The sequence below is a fragment of the Rhinopithecus roxellana genome, chromosome 15, assembly GCF_007565055.1.
Source record: "Rhinopithecus roxellana isolate Shanxi Qingling chromosome 15, ASM756505v1, whole genome shotgun sequence".
In the NCBI taxonomy this organism is placed as follows: Eukaryota; Metazoa; Chordata; class Mammalia; order Primates; family Cercopithecidae; genus Rhinopithecus; species Rhinopithecus roxellana.
In genome coordinates this window covers 89667456-89689089 of record NC_044563.1, presented here as the reverse complement: position 1 = coordinate 89689089, position 21634 = coordinate 89667456, and the positions used below count along the sequence as shown (strand labels likewise).

Sequence of the window (21634 nt, the reverse complement as noted above, 5' to 3'; positions counted from 1 at the left end):
CTGCATTCCTTTGAAGGAATAGAGGCACTCTGATTTTTAGAATTTTCAACTTTTCTGCTCTGTTTTCTCCCCATCTTTGTGGTTTTATCTACCTTTTGTCTTTGATGGTGACATACAGATGGGGTTTTGGTATGGATGTCCTTTCTGTTTGTTAGTTTTCCTTCTAACAGTCAGGATCCTCAGCTACAGGTCTGTTGGAGTTTGCTGGAGGTCAACTCCAGACCTTGTTTGCCTGAGTATCATCAGTGGAGGCTGCAGAACAGCAAATATTGCAGAATGGCAGATGTTGCTTTCTGATCCTTCCTCTGGAAGCTTCGTCTCAGAGGGGCACCCGGCTATATGAGGTGTCAGTTGGCCCCTCCTGAGACGTGCCTCCCAGTTAGGCTACTCACAGGTCAGGGACCCACTTGAGGAGGCAGTCTGTCTTGTTCTCAGATCTTAAACTCCATGCTAGGAGAACCACTACTCTCTTCAAAGCAGTCAGACAGGGACGTTTAAGTCTGCAGAAGTTTCTGCTGCCTTTTGTTCAGCTATGCCCTGCCCCCAGAGGTGGAGTCTACGTAGGCAGGAAGGCCTCCTTGAGCTGCAGTGGGGTCCACCAGTTCAAGCTTCCTGGTGGCTTTGTTTACCTACTCTAACCTCAGCGATGGTGGACACCCCTCCCTCAGCCTCACTGCCACCTTGCAGTTCGATCTCAGACTGCTGTGCTAGCAGTGAGTGAGGCTCCGTGAGTGTGGGACCCTCTGAACCAGGCACAGGATATAATCTGGTGTGCCATCTGCTAAGGCCATTGGAAAAGCGCAGTATTAGGGTGGGAGTGTCCTGATTTTCCAGGTACCATCTGTCACGACTTCCCTTTGCTAGGAAAGGGAATTCCCCAACCCCTTGTGCTTCCCAGGTGAGGCAATGCCCCACCCTGCTCCATGGGCTGCACCTCCTGTCTGACAAGCCCTAGTGAGATGAACCCAATACCTCAGTTGGAAATGCAGAAATCACCCGTCTTCTGCCTCACTCACACTGGGAGCTGCAGACTGGAGCTGTTCCTATTCGGACATCTTGGAACCTCTCTCCACCGCTTGTGTTTATTCACTTATCTGTCAACAGACACCTGAGTCACTTTTACCTTTCGCCTATTGTGAATAATGCTTCTGTGAATATGAGTATACAGAAACCTGTTTGAGTTCTTGTTTTCCATTATTTTGGCTATATGCCCAGAAGAATAATTGTAATATACATAATTATATGTTTCTTTATTTTTTGCGTGTGTGGAATTGCTATACACAGTCACTGTGCCATTTTACATTCCCACTGAGATTTCCTGAACTTTCTATTCATCAGCATTTCACTCAATGGGTTTTAGAATCAGTGATATATCTTGTCTGATCAATAGCAAGATCCCCCACGCCACCCACCCCCACCTTTTTTTTTTTGAGACAGCCTCACTCTGTCATCCATGCTGGAGTGCAGTGGCGGGATCTTGGCTTACCACAACCTCCGCCTCCCGGGTTCAAGCAATTCTCCTGACTCAGCCTTCCAAGTAGCTGGGATTACAGGCACCTGCCACCACGACTGGCTAATTTTTGTATTTTTAGTAGAGACAGGGTTTCACCGTGTTGACCAGGCTGGTCTCCAACTCCTGACCTCAGGCGATCCACCTGCCTCAGCCTCCCAAAGTGCTGGGATTACAGGCATGAGCCACCGCACCCAGCCTGCAAGATAACCCTTTTTATATAACAGTGAGAGAGAAAAAAATACCTCCAGTCAATTATAAGATGATCCCAATCTCAGAAGTGTTAAAATGTGCAAAAACTGTATCTTAGTCTCAATGGAATACAGTTGGTAAATATACTAAAACCCCCTCCAAAAAAAAATGTGTGTAAGTTACACAACTTTTAACACAATCTTTGTAGAGCAGGAAAGTAAAAGTGGCTACTCAGCAATGGTGTATGAAAATACCTTTCTCAAATGTACTTTTACATTATTTACAAAAGAATGTGGGCCGGGCACGGTGGCTCATGCCTGTAATCCCAGTACTTTGGGAGGCTGAGGCAGGCAGATCACGAGGTCAGGAGATCCAGACCATCCTGGCTAACATGGTGAAACCCCGTCTCTACTAAAAGTAAAAAAAATTAGCTAGGCGTGGTGGCAGGCGCCTGTAGTCCCAGCTACTTGGGAGGCTGAGGCAGGAGAATGGTGTGAACCCAGGAGGCGCAGCTTGCAGTGAGCCGAGATCGCACCACTGCACTCCAGCCTGGGCGACAGAGCAAGACTCCGTCTCAAAAAAAAAAAAAAGAATGTGCTTCACACACAGTTTTTTCCCCCAAAACTTACCTAGCTATGCCTTAATGGCAATTTGGAATAAAAGTACCAACCCCTACGTCAGGTCCTCTGCAAAATAAAAATAAAAAGGTAAAAACCCCATAGGACAGTAAACAGTCTATTCCAGATGTTAGTTCCCATATTTTTGTGATTTCTGGTAAAAGTATTCTAATGCTCTTTTGTCTTTGTTTTGCTTAAAGGATTGTTCAAGTTTAGAAGAATATAACATTGCCGCAGCATTACTCCCTTTGACCAGTGCTTTCTATAGGGTAAGTTTCACTGGTCCATATATAAGCTTGTTAACGATTTACATAAATGTATTCTGTTTGATTTATTATGGAACTACATGAGTCCTATCCTCTTAGTAGTATGCCTAAGATATATCTGTGGTTATATTTATTATAACATTTATTGCTATGTGTAGGAAATTTAATATAGAACATTCAATCATCTCCTAAAATAGCACCCACACCCATTACATCCTTTTCCTTAATTTTCTTTATAACACTTGAAAACACCTGAATTTATGTTACATATTGGTTTGTTTACATGTTTTTTCCCCATCATAGAAAATAAATTCCATGAGGCTGGGATATTGTCTGTCCTCTTTACTGCTATGTCCCAGGGCCACTCAGTAAATATTTATTGAATGAATGACATTGAAGCCGGAAATTAGAGTTTAACTTTACTGGTAATTTCTATGAACCTTCTGAGAATTTTCCGGAATGTTCAAAGTGATTTTTTAAAATTCTATCACTTATTACAGTTATATCTATGCTTTTTCGTAAGTAGATTAATTCTTATGGCAGACAAAAATCAGCAAATTTCTTTTCCTGTGAAAGACTTGTAAAGCATTAGATAACCACCCACACTTGGAACAATGCATTTAATACGTCCTTTTGAAATATGCGATAATGCACAGTAATTCTGTGGTAGCAGCTCACTTACTATTCAGCCACATGCACAGTCAGCTTCAAGAAGCAATAAGGTAACAAGTTTGGTAACTGCCATGCTGTTTCTCTCTGTTAGCAGAGTAATCATGCATACTTAATGTTTTAGTGGTGGGCTTGAATTTGATTTTTTGTGGTTGGCATGGTTTATTATTTGATGAGTTTGTTTTGGATTGTTTTGGTTTAGGGATGAATCAGTCAAGGTCCAATCAGGAAGCAGAAACCACACCAGTAATTTGAACAGAGAAATTTTATTTTATTTTTATTTTTATTATTAATTTATTGAGAAGGAGTTTTAGCTCTTGTTGCTAGAGTGCAATGGCGCAGTCTCGGCTCACTGCAACCTCCTCCTCCCATGTTCAAGTGGTTCTCCTCAGCTGCCCAAGTGGCTGGGATTATAGGCATGCACCACCACACTTTGGCTGATTTTTTGTATTTTTAGTAGAAATGAGGTTTCACCATGTTGGTCAGGCGGGTCTCGAACTCCTGACCTCAGGTGATCCACCCATCTCGGCCTCCCAAAGTGCTAGGATTGCAGGCATGAGCCACCATGCCCAGCCTATTTTTATTTTTTTTGAGACAGGGTTTCACTCTGTTGTCCAGGCTGTAGTGCAGTGGCACAGTCTTAGCTCCCTACAACCTCTGCCTCCTGGGCTCAAGTGATCCTCCCGTCTCAGCCTCCCGAGTAGCTGAAACTACAGGCACACGCCACCACACCCAGCTAATGTTTTTTTTGTTTTGTTTTGTTTTGTTTTTTTGAGATGGAGTCTTGCTCTGTTGCCCAGGCTGGAGTGCAGTGGTGCGATCTGAGCTCACTGCAACCTCCACCTCGCAGGTTCAAGCGATTCTCCTCCCTCAGCCTCCTGAGTAGGTGGGATTACAGGTGCGTGCCACCACACCCAGCTAATTTTTGTATTTTTAGTAGAGACGGGATTTCACCATGTTGGCCAGGATGGTCTTGATCTCTTGACTTCATGATCCTCCTGTCTTGGCCTCCCAAAGTGCTGGGATTACAAGTGTGAGCCACCACGTCTAGCAGATTTTTGTAATTTTTCATAGAGACAGAGTTTCACCATGTTGCCCAGTCTGGTCTCAAATTCCTAAACTCGAGCTATCTGCCCACCTTGGCCTCCCAAAGTGCTGGGATTACAGGGGTGAGCCATCACACCTGACCAGAAATTTTAATATAGGGAGTTATTAAGTAGTAATAGGGGATTAACTACTAAGAAGTAAAGAGAATTCTTAGGAGTACAGGAATAGAATATAGGGAGCAACTACTGCCTCTAGAGCTCAGGCATAGTACCCAACAAAGAAGCAGACTTGGAAGAAAGCCCCTCCCCAGATCTAGGCTGATTCAGATCACGTTGGAGAGGTGTTGTGGCCACTGGATGGCATAAAATTTCAACAGACCAGAACTGGCAAGCAGTAAACTGCCTGCCGGAGTGCTGGCAAGACTTGCTAGGAAGCCGCCCATTAGGATGGCCCTGAAACTTCTAGGGTGCCAGTGAAACTTGATAGGAAGCTACCACCTGGGGTACCGCTGAAACTTTATAGATAGTGAGCACTGCCACTGTGGTCCCACACACCACCCGTAGGTGCCTACCACAGTAGCAAGGAGAAAGTACACCAGAACTAGGAAGAGAATCCACTTCCTACTGCAGTGTTCCTTCAGCATCTTTACTGGCAAAGCTTAATATTCTGCATTTTGGCAAAGGAGAAATGTTTGTAAGGGCCAGTTCCAGTATCACAAAGCAAGACAGAGAAGGATAGGTTTGGAAGAAAGAAGTACTGCAGTGATAACAGAGGGGTTAGGTAAGGTAGATCACACTGATTCTCGGATATTTTCTAAATCTGTACCTTTTGGAAAATTATTTCTAGTGCATATTAGATTTGTTAATTAAGGAAGTAGATATAAATTGCAGTATCCTGGGCATAAATTGCAAATTAGCCATCCTCATACTGTCCAGCCAGTATAAACTCCTGGGTCTTGCCAGCATTGCTTCAGAGAATGGACTCAGCTACTTGTCTTGTTTAAACTTACTTTTAAAATATTTTAAATAACATTATTAATTTTTTTCAATGGAACAAAAGTTTATTGGGTATCTCAATATAAAAAACTACTATGACAGGCAACATCATGGGCAGCAACATTAATCAAACATTGACATGGTTCCTCGGAACTTATATTAATAGTCTAATACTGCAGATAATTTTTAAAAATCAAACTGGTCCACAATGCCACCAACCAGATGGACATTATCTTAAGTAAAAGTTATGTGTGTGTACATATATATATATATATATATATACACACACACACACACAGGCCAGGTACGGTGGCTCACGCCTATAATCCCAACACTTTGGGAGGCCGAGGTGGGCGGATCACCTGAGATCGAGAGTCCAAGACCAGCCTGACCAACATGGAGAAACCCCATCTCTACTAAAAATACAAAATTAGCCGGGCATGGTGGCGCATGCCTGTAATCCCAGCTATTCGAGAGACTGCGGCAGGAGAATCACTTGAACCTCGGAGGCGGAGGTTGCCGTGAACCGAGATCACACCATTGCACTCCAGCCTGGGCAACAAGAGCAAAACTCCATCTAAAAAAAAAAAAAAGAAAGAAATTCGTATATATATATATATTCCAGATAGTACAGAAAGGAACAAAAGGCGAAGTAAAAGTTCCCTTTTCCACCTTCATCCCATTTCCTCTGAACCATTGGTTTCCTTCCTGGGGAAAAGCAGTGGGAGTAGGGGTGAGGGGCCAGGGAAGAGTCATGCATTACTGCCAGCATATGCAGATTAAAATTTTCTTTTTTTTGGTGGTGGATCATTTGAAGTCAGGAGTTCGAGACCAGCCTGGCCAATGTGGTGAAACCCCATCTCTATACTAAAAATACAAAAATTAGCCAACCATGGTGGAGTGCACCTGTAGTCCCAGCTACTCAGGAGGCTGAGGCAGGAGAACTGCTTGAACTCAGGAGGCAGAGCTACAGTGAGCCGAGATCATGCCACTGCACTCCAGCCTGGGTGACAAAGCGAGACTATGTCTCAAAATAAAAATAAAAAATAATTTTTTAATAAAGTATCTTTTTAACAAAAAGAAACCATTTACACTATTTTCACACCTTGATTTTTTCACTTAGTAGTACATCTTGGTCATCCTCTCATAATAGCACATATACCTAATTATTTTTAATTACTCCATTTATATTTTTAATGAAAAGATGGCATATATGTACCTACTATTCTCATATGAGCAGAATATTTCATTAGCCCAGATGAAAGGTTACGTTTATCTTTTAGAGTTTTATTTAGTGTCAAAGTGTTCAAGATTTCCCACTTGTAACATTTCCTGTCTTAGATCCTTTGGAATTTGTCATGCAACAGCCACCACAAATTACTTTTTCCCGTAGATTGTAAGCCTACAGTTCCTTCTTTCTTCTTTCCACTTTTACTAAGTTACATGTGATTCACTAACTCTTATGGAAGCCTTCTTTGAAGGTGGTACCTTAACAGCCAGGTTTAAATTCTCAGGATTACTTCTACTGTGAAAAATAATGTAATCTTTTATACTTATGTTTGTTGTTTATATGGTACTTTCAGTTTTGATTTCAGTTTATTAGATATGGCAAGCCCTGTGCTTATGTCTGTTTCAGAGTAATCACAGATTAGTAACACATAATCCTTACCCTCAGGACACATACTAATGGCCTTTCATATCCATTGATCAGCTGTTGACAGTAGAGGAATCATTTCAAAGTTGATGAATAATAACATTGAGCTACTCATTGATTTACTTATGCCCTTTTCATTTAAAGATTATGTTTATTAAATTCAGAGCCAGAGTGTATACGGAGAATATGTAAAGCAGGGGTTCATGTCTAAAGGTTACTTTTTTAGAAGGAAAATAATAAAGTAAAACCCAATAGAGCAGAAATAGAACCACAGTAGGATACTTTTGTATTATTCCTTCCCAACAATAGCAGTGAGCAACAGTGAAAGTCATGGCCCCTTTACCACAAGCCACCGTTTAACTTTTTTTTTTTTTTTTTTTTTTGAGACAGAGTCTCGCTCTGTCGCCCAGGCTGGAGTGCAGTGGCCAGATCTCAGCTCACTGCAAGCTCCGCCTCCCGGGTTTACGCCATTCTCCTGCCTCAGCCTCCCGAGTAGCTGGGACTACAGGCACCCGCCATCTCGCCCGGCTAGTTTTTTGTATTTTTTAGTAGAGACAGGGTTTCACTGTGTTAGCCAGGATGGTCTCGATCTCCTGACCTCGTGATCCGCCCGTCTCGGCCTCCCAAAGTGCTAGGATTACAGGCTTGAGCCACCGCGCCCGGCCCTGCTGTAGTTCTTAATAACCAGGGTATTCCGGAGGGTTTCCTGGAATCTCAAAATATGGCAAAGCCCTCCCATTACTTCTTTGAGGCACATCTGTTGGTTATTGATACTCAAAATGACTCCCAGGAGACCTAACACTTTCTCCTTTGGTACCCATTATAGCCTATGTTTACCCTGAGAGGAAAAATAAATACCCTATTCACCTTAAATACAATCATCCTGACGTGAAGCCTTTCCAGATTCTAAAGATCCCCACATGTAGTTGGCATTTGGGAAGTTTTATTGATTGAGTTAGGTCTTCAGAATAAGAGCATTTATTCAGACACTCATTCTCAGGAGAAACATATTTTTTCTTCAAAATTCTCCAACATGTAAAAAATTATTTTCTAGTATCTAGCCATTAAAAAGACTTACTTGTTTGAAGAAGATTGTTGAAGTATAATTTATATATCATAAAATTCACCCATTTTAAGTATGTATTTTAGTAATTTTAGTGTTTTACAGAGTGGTAAAACCATCACCACAGTCTAATTTTAGAATATTTCTCAAAAACAAAAATAAGTAACTAAATAAATAAATAAATAGGCCAGGAGTGATGATTCATGACTGTAATCCCAGCACTTTGGGATGCCGAGGCAGTTGGATCACCTGAGGTCAGGAGTTTAAGTCCAGCCTGGCCAACATGGTGAAACCCCTGTCTCTACTGAAAATACAAAAATTAGCTGGGTGTGGTGGCACACTCCTGTAGTCCCAGCTGCTTGGGAGGCCGAGGCAGAAGAATCGATTGAACCTGGGAGGCGGAGGTTGCAGTGAGCCGAGATTACGCCATTGCACTCCAGCCTGGGCGACAAAGTGAGACTGTCTCAAAAATAAAAAATGGAAATAAATAAATAAATAAATAGAACATTTCTGTCACCCCAAAAAGAAACCTTATGCCCATTCACAGTCACTCCCCATCCGCAGGCAACCACTAATCTGCTTTCTGTCTCTATAAATTTGTCTTTTCTAGACATTTTATTTAAAGGGAATTATACAATGTATGTTCTTTTGTGTGTTGCTTCTCTCGCTGAGCATGATCGTTTTGAGGTTCACCCATGTTGTTAGAAGATTTCTTTAAGACTGCTAATTATTAAGAATTTTCCACACCTGGAGGGTTTAGGTAACCTGTATTATTTCAAAATGTGTCTAATTCAGTATATAATATATAATTAAACTAATTATCTTATAAATATATTAGGAAAAACTGTGAGATGTACAATATCACTCCTCAGTCTAAAGAAATATAAATTTACATTTCTACCTGATTTTATAGTTATTTAATTTCTTGATTGCTGAATTTTAGCTTTGGCTTATACATTCTACATAAAGACCCACTAGTTTATCTGGCTGTAAATATAATTTTTAGACCTAGTTGTTATTTCCATTTCAAAATATGAAAGCCCATGGCAAGTAAATTCAGGGTAGGGTAATAGGAAAGTCTACCTGGAAAAAGTAATCTGTGTCATTTGTATGAATCTAACTTACCTAACCAGAGAAGCAGTTAGAAAAGTCACTTGTGTCATTTGTGTAAATCTAACTGACCTAATCAGTTAGTGACGTTAAAGTATAGAGAGTCACAGCATTTCCTGAGCTAGCTAAGTGGTGACTTTCCTGCCACCATCAGACTCTAGCACTAATTCTTCCCCCAGCCGATACTCCCTAACATGAGTAAAGTAAAATCTGTGTTTTTCATGTCAAAGCCTGGTGTTTCTTGTGTAAGTCCATTTACCTAACAGAACACGGTAAAGAATGGCAGTCCAGAGGAAGATGATAGGAATAATAAAGAGAGCTAATATTTACTGAACTTTTACTACATACAAGATGCTACGTTTGACTTGGAGTACCTAATCTAACCCAGTGGAATTTTATTCCATTTTAAGGTGAAGGAAATGTGACTTGGAAAGAATCTATACTACCTATTTAGTAAATGTCAGATCAGGACTCACTCAATTCTGTTTGATTTCAAACCTCATGTTCTTTAACTATAATAGAGTTCTTCAAATGAGTTACAATTTATGAAGCATACCTCTAGAAACTTTTTAAAAAAATTTTTGCTTAGAGATATTGAGTTGGCATCACTCCTACCCTCTAATTTTTCAGCCATTTTCACACATATAACCAGCAAGGATACTTCATTAAGTTTTGGCTTAGAGGGGGCAAAGTCAAGATGTTATGGTTTAATTAATTGTTATATAGTATTATTTATAAGTTTCAAATTTTCATATATTTCTCTTTTTTTTTTTTTTTGAGATGGATTTTTAGCTCTGTTGCCCAAGCTGGAGTACAAATGATGCCATCTTGGCTCACTGCAACCTCTGCTCCCTGGGCTTAGGCAGTCCTCCCACCTCAGCCTCCTCAGTAGCAGGACTGCAAGCATGCACCACCAAACACAGCTAATTTTTAAAAATTTTTTTGTTTTGTAGAGATGACATCTCACTCTATTGCCCAGGCTGGTCTCAAACTCCTGGGCTCAAGTGATCCTTCCGCTTGGCTTCCCAAAGTGTTGGGATTATAGGCATGAGCCACCATGCCTGGCCATTTTCACATATTTCTAATAGGAAACATAGTTTTCAAAATTACACTAAATACACTTTTGTATTTCACTGATAATTCAGAAGTTCCTTGAATACTGGCCTTGCCTTAGTAATTAATATGGATCCTGATTGTCCTACTATAGATATGAGAGTTTGTAGGTAATTCTGATGGAATACAAATATGCCCATTTTCATAGTATTGATATTGTGGCTAGAAGAAAAATCTTATAGAAATATAAAAAATAGATATTTCATAAGTCATCACTTTTAATTGGTAAATGATAAGAGGTTCTTAAAAATTTACCAAATAGGAAAAGAATTTTGTTTTTTTTCAGACTTCATGATCTGGATACATTGCATTTCCTACAATAGGTCTCAAGGGATTATATTTTTGCCCAAAAAAAAAAAAAAAAAAAAGATGGGGGAGTGAGTGGGTGATGAAGGGTCTTTTTTCATCTTTTTTTTATGCTGTAAACCAAATATTAAACTTAAAAACAAATTAGCAGAAAAATGTTTGAGAGTGAAGACAAGCATCAGTGCTGGCTGAATCCAAATTTGGCCTGGAAAAGATGTGAATGTGTTTATTACAGCACATCTTGCCAGCACAGCAAAATTTTAGAATGGTCAGATAATTAGGGTATTGCTTTTATTTCCTCCCTTCATTTTCTTCTTGTTCTTTAAGACAGTTTAGCATTCCTCCTCCTCCTCTTCCCTTTCAGCACAACCTCTCCTTGCTTCTCCCACTTTTCCTTTCTAGTTGTGAAAGACTGTCACTCTATCCTACTGCTCCTGGAAAACTTCTGCTTCTGAGAAACTGTGAATTATTATAATTAGTTTAGAACTAATGTTCTTTATTAAGATTAGTTTATATGTACTATTTAAACTAGTGATAGAAGGAAATTGGGGCAATTTACTCAGAAGCTCTACAACAATTAAATTGTTTTTCAGTGAATAAACAGTATTTTTATCTTATTAAATTTATTTTTATAATATTTATTAATTTTTAATTTCTGAAATATTTTTCTGAACTTGTCAACTTTTTTTGTGTGATGATTAACTTTTTTCATGTGATGGATAGTTTTTTTTATATGATGAAAAAAGGTTTGGACCTTTTTGTTCATTCTTCAGAAGAATGAGGGAGCCTACTAAGACTGTTTCCTTCTCTACTCCAAAAGAAATATAGTACCGTTCAGTTCAGAGACATTGAAGTCCTATGCTACCACGTCCTGAGTATTAGGACTACAAAGTCCAACAAGTCAAAATCTCCACCCTTAAACACACACACGTACAGAGAAGATAGATTAGTAAAACAAATTATAGCATATGTACTCTAAAACAGATATAATCTAAGTACTGTAAGAATACATTAGTTCCTGGTGACCCAAGGAATACTCCCCAAAAATTGTGACATATATGCCCATGAATGATTAATGAGCATTTGTCTTGCAGGTGGGAATGAGATAAACAGTGAGTGAAGTATGAGATGACATAAATATTACAGGCAAAAAAAAAAAAAAACATGTGAATCACTTACTGGGAATTGTGACTGGAAATGGAGGCAGAAGGAACAGGATGGTGCCACTGCACTCCAGAGTGAGACTCCGTCTCAAAAAAAAAAGGCAGAAATCTACTTTTTGAAGATTTCCTAATTAATTATTAATAATAAAACTAAAACCTAAAGAACTACAGGCTACCCGTAGCTTGGACTTCTATGTGGATCTGTCCAGAAAACACGGAAAATTTCAGAATTTTAATTTGAAAGATAGGTCCAGCTAAAAATATAAATTCAAGAGACTTCTACAGAGAGATGATTACCGAATTCTGTTGGAAGAAGAGAAAAGAAAAAAGAATAGAGGTCAGAAACATGGAAGAAAAATCTATGGAATAACAAAGTGAAGAAAAGCTAAAGAATGAGACAGCACAAGAGAATCATGTGAAGATCAGGTGAAGTTGAAGAATTCCTATTTTGGAATAGAAGTTAAAAGAAAGTTGCTAATTTGAGCAGTCTTTAGTAGGTTATATAGTGCCATTAAAAATCAACTGATCATTTATTTTGCAAGAAAACAGTGAGAAAGGAAACATAATTATGACTGAGCCAGGCTCTAATTTATTCTACAGTAGCATGCAATTTGATTATTCCTGTTGGCCCCTCCAAATACATTTTCTGTTTTAGAAGATTGTAACACTTCCCACAAACAGATAAAGGCAGCACGTGTTTGACAAAAGGAACAATGCCCTCTCTTCTAATTCTGAGACAGTAGGAGGTGAAGGCAAAGGTCGTACTGAAGGGAGGAGGCATCCCATCTCCTAGAAAGTCATGCTGTGGAAGATTGGGGGCAAGGCTATGGAGATTGTCCTGTGTGAGTCTGTTTCATTTCTGATTCTGCCTTGGCCTTAGTTCACCAGTCATCCTGGACCCTATTACAGGAGGATTCCAGAACCATCAAATAATTCCTGACATACACATTTAAAAGTAAAATTTTTACAACAGAATAAATAACTTAATAAAAACATGAAAATTTTTATTGAAATTTTTCATCTTCCAGAAAAAATGGATTTCTTCCAGAAGTATACCTCTTCTTACTTCACTATCACCATGTATAGAATATGATATAAAGTGTCTATCCCCACTAAATTGAAAAAGGAACTAGCAAGCTTTAATGTCTACTGTGATTTTTCTCAGAACCAGTAAGATATCTGCTGTTTCTACCCACTGTCTTACGTCTTGTAAAACTTGAAGAAAAAATGATTGTGAAGTATACAGACCTAGACTTGCAAGAGTTTTATTCTTGGGCAACATGAGGGTTGGAAAAAATGTTAGACGATGTAGATTTAAATTTTCAATAATATTTTTAAATGTTCAAATAATACAACGAAAAGTTCATCATGAGCCACTCAAGAGTATTGGCATCATGTTCAGTAATGGGAAATAATTACTCTGGTATTTTTTGTGTGGTTTTTTTTTTTTTTGGAGGCAAAGTCTCTATCTCCCAGGCCGGAGTGCAGTGGTGCAATCTCAGCTCACTGCAACCTCCATCTCCCGGGTTCAAGTGATTCTCCTGCCTCAGCTTCCTGAGTAGCTGGGATTACAGGCACCTACCACCACACCCAGCTAATTTTTGTATTTTTAGTAGAGACGGGGTTTTACCATGTTGGCCAGGCTAGTCTCAAACTCCTGACCTCAAGTGATCCGTCCATCTCAGCCTCCCAAAGTGCTGGGATTACAGGCGTGAGCCACCATGCCAGACCACTATTTGAATGTCTAGGTCCCAAAAAACTTTCTTTGGTTTATGGATTTACTGCCTTAGATTGTTTCCATGAAATGTTGAGAATGTGTTTACATGATTGAATATTTAAGTTATTTTGTTAGGTTTTCCTTTCCCAGAATATTACTTGGAACAGTTGGAGAAGAGTGGCTAATTTAGCCCAGAAAACACAGGGGAGAGTCTAAGCAGAAAGTCAGAAATGGCACAAACTACAGTGCCTCCCATAAGATGAGCAGATAGGGACTCTTCTGAGCCAAGGTTCTATTCAGCATGAGTATTTTATGCACCCACAGCTCTGTGGCAAATGCTTGACTTCTCTTCTGTTGTGCTCCAAGAAAACTGAAATTTGCAACCTTAGGATAAGGAGAAAGTACACCACCAAAACTATAGGAGGAAAATGCAGTTAGTCATCTTCCAGTTGAGAAAAGCAGGGGGAGGGCTAATACAGTGTAGAATTCCTAATGCCAACCTACTTTCCTTTTGTTTCTTGTACATATATTGAACTTATATGTAAGATTTCATTTTTAAAAGCTAAAACCACATTTTTTAAAAGTAGGAAACCCCCTCCCATCTCTAAATGATCAGACTCAAAAACTAAAGGTCCGGATTATTGGCTCCTCATTCTTCATGTTGGCTCCTCGTTCTTCATCTAGCACAGAGCATTTCACAAAAATAGTTTCTCAAACTGAACTGATGATCTAATATTCAATACAAGAGCCCAGGTCTCCTGATTTCAGATCCGTTATTGCTCAATATGGGCTCTAATCCTTTGACCTGGACCCATGACTCTTTTTTTTTTTTTTTTTTTTTTTTGAGACGGAGTCTTGCTCTGTCGCCCAGGCTAGACTGCTGTGGCGCAATCTCGGCTCACTGCAAGCTCTGGTTCCTGGGTTCACACCATTCTCCTGCCTCAGCCTCCCAAGAAGCTGGGACTACAGGCGCCCGCCACCACACCCAGCTAATTTTTTGTATTTTTTAGTAGAGATGGGGTTTCACTATGTTAGCCAGGAAGGTCTCGATCTCCTGACCTCGTGATCCACCCGTCTCGACCTCCCAAAGTGCTGGGATTACAGGCTTGAGCCACCGCGCCCAGCCATCCACAACGTTTTGCAACTATCACCACTATCTAATTCCCAAAAAATTTAAGAATAAAACAGGCGCCTGCCACCGCGCCCGGCTACTTTTTGTATTTTTAGTAGAGACGGGGTTTCACTGTGTTAGCCAGGGTGGTCTTGATCTCCTGACCTTGTGATCCACCCGTCTCACCCTCCCAAAATGCTGGCATTACAGGCGTGAGCCACCACGCCCGGCCCTGGAGTGCTTTTAAAGACAACAGATGGAAAGCCCCCATCAAAGGGTAGTTGAAAACAAAATCCTTGAGGCTAAAGCCATCAGTGTCTTAAAAATTCCAGAAGTATTCAAGGATCTCAGAACCCTAAGAGTCTGTCATTCACTTCTGTGTAAATGCTGATGATGTCTAGTACAGCTTAATGACATACTTCACCAGTAGACACTGGTTATAAAGACAGTACTCTCCAGGCTAGCATGGCAGAGTACTTGGAGATTCTAGCCTCTAAAAAATAACTTAGGTCTGTAAGTTTCTGTAAGTTTAGGGTTCTAAAAGCTTAAGGAAAAATGAGGGATACTTATTTTTAATTTATCACACCTGATGATTCAAATCAACAGTATTTATTCAGCTCTTATGTTCAGAACCCTTTGGTAGTCAAAATGAGGAACCTCAAGATAGAAGATCTAGCCTCTGCCTTTGAGGAACTTATGATTATTATCATTAAGTTGAGGAAAAAGAACTCATAAAATATAATAATAATGATACCTAGCATTGACTGAACACTTCCTAGGTACCAGATACTATACTGAGCACTTCACTAAGCACTTCACATACACACATGTGTGGACTAAATCCTCACAATCATAACCTTGAGAGAGAGTCTGATTTCAGAACCTGTTCCCTTAACCATCAGTCAATCCATAGACTAGTGAGAGGTAATAAAATGGCTGTTTGCGGGGACAGAGCTGGAGGAGGCACCTGCAGTCCTCTGCTATGTCCTGGGTATAAAATTTTTTAAATCAATTTAAAATAAAAAAAACAAAGTGGTTATTCTTAAGCCACTAAGTTTTGGCTGTTTTTTTTTTTTTTTTTTTTTTTTTTCCCCACACAGCAATAGATGGTAGAAATACTGGTACATGGTAAGTGCTATTGATATCTTAGCTAATATTGCTATTATTATGTAGATCTTTGATGCCAGGTTATAAAATCCAGATGTGTGATCAGTAGGGAGCTTTTTCTTGTGTGTGTTTTTGTTTGTTTGTTTTGAGATGGAGTCTCGCTCTGTCGCCCAGACTGGAGTGCAGAGGCATGATCTCGGCTCACTGCAACCTCCGCCTCCCGAGTTCAAGCAATCCTCCCACCTCAGCTTCCCTAGTAGCTGGAATTATAGGAGTATGCCACCACAAGTGGCTGATTTTTGAATTTTTGGTAGAGACGGGTTTCACCACGTTGCCCAGGCTAATAGGTAGCTATTTTAGATGCTTGGGCAAGAGAACAATGTGAATTAGACAATACTTTATTAAGTTTGTAATGTAGTATGGCTTAAAAGAAATATTGATTAGTGCAAGAGAAGATATGTTTACGCACTGTATTAGAAGTTTCACAAAAACAGAACTGTATGTAAGTGCAAATCAGTGGTTCAACACAAAATTACATATTACAGATATCTGCTGAAGTTATGCAATTGTATACCTTCTGTGATTTAGGATATTGTGTCGCCATTAACAATTATTCTTCCTCATGGTAACAATCAAAATTTTACTGGCTTCATTCTAATCTTGTGAATTTTATAGGAAATTTTCTAAAAACAACAAAAGTAAAATTCAAAGTTTTCAAGGTTAAAAAATTTTGAAGAGGTTTGTTTTCATCCAAGCAAGCCCTAGAATACTTTTTCTGAAATGTTTTCTGGCGACTGCTTGCATTTTTGATGTCTTTTAAGCTAAGGTGACATTTGTATTGGTCTGGAATTTTTGTCTCTTTACTAAGTAACTGGTTTCCGAATTGCATGTTTCATAACTTCTCATTATGTTGGGTAAAGATCTGTGGTGTTACAAGGAGAGCTGTGGAAAAACGACACATTTGTGCTTTATTGTTTTTCATTTTATAAACACAAGGTCTCACTCTGTCACCCAGGCTGACGTGCAGTGGCACGATCATGGCTCACTGCAGCCTCAAACTCCTGGGCTCAAGGGATCCTCCCACCTCAGCCTCTTGAGTAGCTGGGACCACAGGTGTGCACCACCACACCCAGCCTATTTCTTATTATCATTATTTTTTTTTTAGAGATGGGGTTTTGCCATGTTGCCCAGGCTTTTATTGTTTTCCTTACAAAATCAACTTTGTTTAATTGGGGTGATGGGGAGAGTTGTAGAGACTCTACTTGGCCACAGCTAAAATCTGTTCTCTTTTCCATCCAAGAAAGCTAACTGAAGCTGACATGACTTCTGGGAAGTGCCTTGCAGCTGACCTCTGGGCGTGCCCCATGCCAAAGTGTTATCATGAGAAATCAGTCCAACAGGAGTGAGATTTGAATCCTCTAGAAGGATTAAGACAGGGGAAAAGTATCTGGACAGTATCGCCTTATTTGGAATTAATAAACTAAATTTGTACAGCATAACTCTCTCTGTAGTTATGAGAGATGAGATGCATGTAACAATTAAAAGTTACTCGTTCTTTCTAAAACAACTGTATTATCAGTTTCACTGGCTTCATCCCCATGTTTTGAACCTCATATGTGATAGTACATTTTAGAATCACCATCCCAGCCCCCAGCAGTAGTGCTAAACACATCTTTGGAACTCTAAGCACTTCACATACACACATGTGAGGACTTAATCCTCACAAACATAACCTTGAGAATTAGTCTGATTTCAGAACCTATTCCCTTAACCATCAGTCAATCCATAGACTAGTGAGAGATAATAAAATGGTTGTTTGGGGGAACAACCATTGGGGGATAATTTAGCCTTACGTACTAGTGCCGTGCCAAGAGCTTTCTGTCCAAATACAAATCTTACCTTATTTGATCATTAATTTGGTTCATTTAAATATTTTATCTGCCATCCTATTTTTGTTGTTGGACTTGAAGAAATGAGATTCTATATCCAAAAAATGCCTTTTTATGCTATAAAAAGGCAAAGGAGCACTAGTATCTCTGTGAGTGGCTTGTATATAATCTTAAAACCACCATTGACTCCAGATCTTTTTGTTAAGCACTTGCCAAAGTCTTCTGTAGGCAGTAAAAGGATTAAGGCACACATTTCTGAGGCTGGATATAAATAAATTATAGGTTTCCTTTTCCTTCTTCTTAAATTTGAAAATCATATTTCTTGTAATCCAAGTCATTGATTAAAATGCTGACAGGGCAGAATTTTGTAGCAGACTGCTAGATACCCCCTTCTAGGATAGCTGCAATCCATGCAGTCATTAGACAAGGAAAATATGACAGGAAAAGTAATTTGGAATCACATCACAGAATGTCTAGAATGTCATGTTAAGGAGTTTAGACTAATATTATTCTCTGGTCACTAAGGAGTACAAAATACTCTTGAGTAGGGCAGTGACATGATGGTTGCAGAAACAAACTAGAGCATTGTAGAAGATAGGAAGATGAGAGATTAGAGCAACACAGGCCACTTAGTAGGCTAGTATAACAGATAAGTACTGATGAGGGTACTTAGAGAGAGATCCACATAGAGGTAGCAAAAGTTACAAACCAAATCTACAGGGGCCAAACAAATAAGACAAATGAGTTAGCAGGCCACATGAAGAGCACATGTCCCATCTAAGGCGCAGCCTCTGCTCAGCTTCAGCAGTTGTTGCCATGCAGGGATGTAGGAACATTGCTATCACATCTTTAGGCTTTTCAAAAGAAGTGCGAAATTTAGATTGTATGTAAAACCTCTTCACTTTCAAATGTTGACTTCATTTTTCAAAAATCCTAGACTGCCAAAACAAAACACATATGCGGCCAGATGTAGTTAATAGCATGCGAGCTTCACAACCTCTAGCTTTTACCTTCTGGTTGTGAATTGTAGTTGTGTGGTATAGTAAGGAAAAGGCCTGAACTCTGGGGCCAGAAAGATCTGGATTTGAATCTTGGCTCATCCTGGGATCTTTTTCTTTTTTTGAGACGGAGTCTCACTCGTTGTCCAGACTGGAGTGCAGTGGCACAATCTCAGCTCACTGCAACCTCCACATCCCAGGTTCAAGCAATTCTCCTGCCTCAACCTCCTGAGTAGCTGGAAATACTGGTGCACACCACTACACCCAGCCAATTTTTGTATTTTTAGTGAAGATGGAGTTTTGCCACTTTGGCCAGGCCAGTCTTGAGCTCCTGACCTCAAGTGATCTGCCTGCCTTGGCCTCCCAAAGTGCTGGGATTACAGACACTAACCACCACGCCTGGCCTTATCCTGAGATCTTAAACAAATGTTTAACTGTCTGAACTTTTATTTTTCTACTCTAAGATGGTGATAACTAAAGATGAAATTATTCACATAAAGCACCTAACATAGTGCCTGGCATATAGTAAGTGCACAGCGAATATTTGTTGAATGAAAGGCAGGACATGAATTCAACTATAAATTGAATGTCTGCTTCACCAGTCACTGGATATATATTGACAAATAAAACAGACACAGTCCCTATGCTCAACAAGCTTAGCCCAGGTCCTCCAGGTGGCAAATGGCAAAACCCATGATGATGCATGTCAGCATCCTCCACCTTTGGGGTTGGAAGTCACATTATGTTGGTTTTTAGTGGACCCTAATATTTTCATGTAGGGCAAGGACTCTGTAGCCTGAAGATAGGAATTAGAATACTTTTAGTGAGATACAGCCTCATAACATAATTGAGAAAAGAATGGAAAATGCAAAACTTGTGAATAACAAAAGCAAAGATTTTAATAACTATGTATCCCTAAAAAGAACTTTATGAACAGATTATTATTCTAGTTTAATTTTGCTTCAGTGGCACTCTGTCCTTTGTATTAGCCAGCATTGTTAGCATTTTTGAGAAGTCATAGATTTGATGGGGATTTGTGGAGGAGCTGCTGAATTACAGAAGAAATTATTATGGCAGAAAATCAATTATGTGGTGCTGTAAATACTTGACTCAGTAACTCAGCAAATTCCCTTTATGTCCAAAGTGCAAACATTTTGTACCTAACTCAAAAGGTCTGTTTTTAATTTCTGCAGCTTTGCAATTGTTCCTCTTTGTCACTGATAGATTTTTACATGTTAAGAGAGACATAAAGATAAAGAGAGGTGACTTTCAGAGGGAGTTTTAAGTATTGGGGAGATGAAAGCATGGGATTAACCCTCAGTCACAGGCATGCTTCAGTATTGATAGCAGGAGATTACCTGGAAGAAGTCAGAGAACCATCTGGAATGACTGTGGAGTTAGCTGGTTTTATTATACTCTTGGGTGACATTTCCAGCTAATAAAATTAGAATTAAAATTATAATCTTAGAAGCAAGCCTCTGGGAAATATGTAATTAACCTTTTGGAATTTAACAAGCATTGTATGTACCTCCAGTACCTATATTTAAGATGCTTTAACCTAGCATTTGAATTGATGCCAAGATGTGCAAGACATGGTCTCTGCCCTCAAAGGCTATTAAGAGAGAGACTATATGTACACAGATTTTAAAAAATTATTTAGGTTTAATTCATAAAAACCTTAGAAGAAAACCTAGGCAATACCATTCAGGCCATAGGCATGGGCAAGGACTTCATGACTAAAACACCAAAAGCAATGGCAACAGAAGCCAAAATAGACAAATGGGATCTAATTAAACTGAAAAGCTTCTGCACAGGAAAAGAAACTACCATCAGAGTAAACAGGCAACCTACAGAATGGGAGAAAATTTTTGTAATCTACCCATCTGACAAAGGGCTAATATCCAGAACCTACAAAGAGCTTAAACAAATTTACAAAAAAAATAATACCCCATCAAAAAGTGGGCAAAGGATATGAACAGACACTTCTTAAAAGAAGACATTTATATAGCCAACAGACACATGAAAAATTGCTCATCATCACTGGTCACCAGAGAAATGCAAATCCAAACCACAATGAGATACCATCTCATGCCAGTTAGAATGGTGATCATTAAAAAGTCAGGAAACAACAGATGCTGAAAAGGATGTGGAGAAATAGGAACGCTTTTACACTATTGGTGGGAATGTAAACTAGTTCAACCATTGTGGAAGACAGTGTGGCGATTCCTCAAAGATCTAGAACTAGAAATACCACTTGACCCAGCCATCCCATTACTGGGTATATACCCAAAGGATTATAAATCATGCTGCTATAAAGACACATGCACACATACGTTTATTGTGGCACTATTCACAATAGCAAAGACTTGGAATCAACCCAAATGTCCATCAATGATAGATTGGATTAAGAAAAGTGGCACATATACACCACGGAATACTATGCAGCCATAAAAAAGAATGAGTTCATATCCTTTGCAGGGACATGGATGAAGCTGGAAACCATCATTCTCAGCAAACTATCACAAGGACAGAAACCAAACACCACATGTTCTTACTCATAAGTGGAAGTTGAACAATGAGAACACATGGACACAGGAAGGGGAACATCTCACACTGGGGCCTGTCGTGGAGTGAAGGGCTGGGGGAGGGATAGTATTAGGAGAAATACCTAATGTAAATGATGAGTTGATGGGTGCAGCAAACCAACATGGCACATGTATACATATGTGACAAACGTGCACATTGCGCACATGTACCCTAGAACTTAAAGTACAATTTTAAAAAAATTATTTAGGTTTAATTAATGATTTAGTGTTTAGTTTTTAAAACCTAATTGTTGGCATTTTAAAAATATTATCTCTCTTTTTTTTTTTTTTTTTTTTTTTGAGGCGGAGTCTCGCTCTGTCGCCCGGACTGGAGTGCGGTGGCCAGATCTCAGCTCACTGCAAGCTCCGCCTCCCGGGTTTACGCCATTCTCCTGCCTCAGCCTCCCGAGTAGCTGGGACTACAGGCGCCCGCCACCTCGCCCAGCTAGTTTTTTTGTATTTTTAGTAGAGACGGGGTTTCACCGTGTTAGCCAGGATGGTCTCGATCTCCTGACCTCGTGA

The 21634-nt window shown here is 39.6% G+C and overlaps 1 protein-coding gene across 2 annotated transcripts in view; it reads left to right on the top strand.

Moving 5' to 3' along the window:
• Positions 1-21634, top strand: part of SBF2 (SET binding factor 2) — a 527862-nt gene that overhangs the window by 408565 nt on the left and 97663 nt on the right. For both annotated transcript variants that reach the window (XR_004053641.1, XM_010384825.2), the window contains exon 17: positions 2520-2588. Coding sequence is in view for 1 of the 2 variants with exons in the window: in XM_010384825.2 (XP_010383127.1) it covers positions 2520-2588 (69 nt within the window). In the remaining variant the exon portion in view is untranslated. The remainder of the gene's footprint in view (positions 1-2519; positions 2589-21634) is intronic.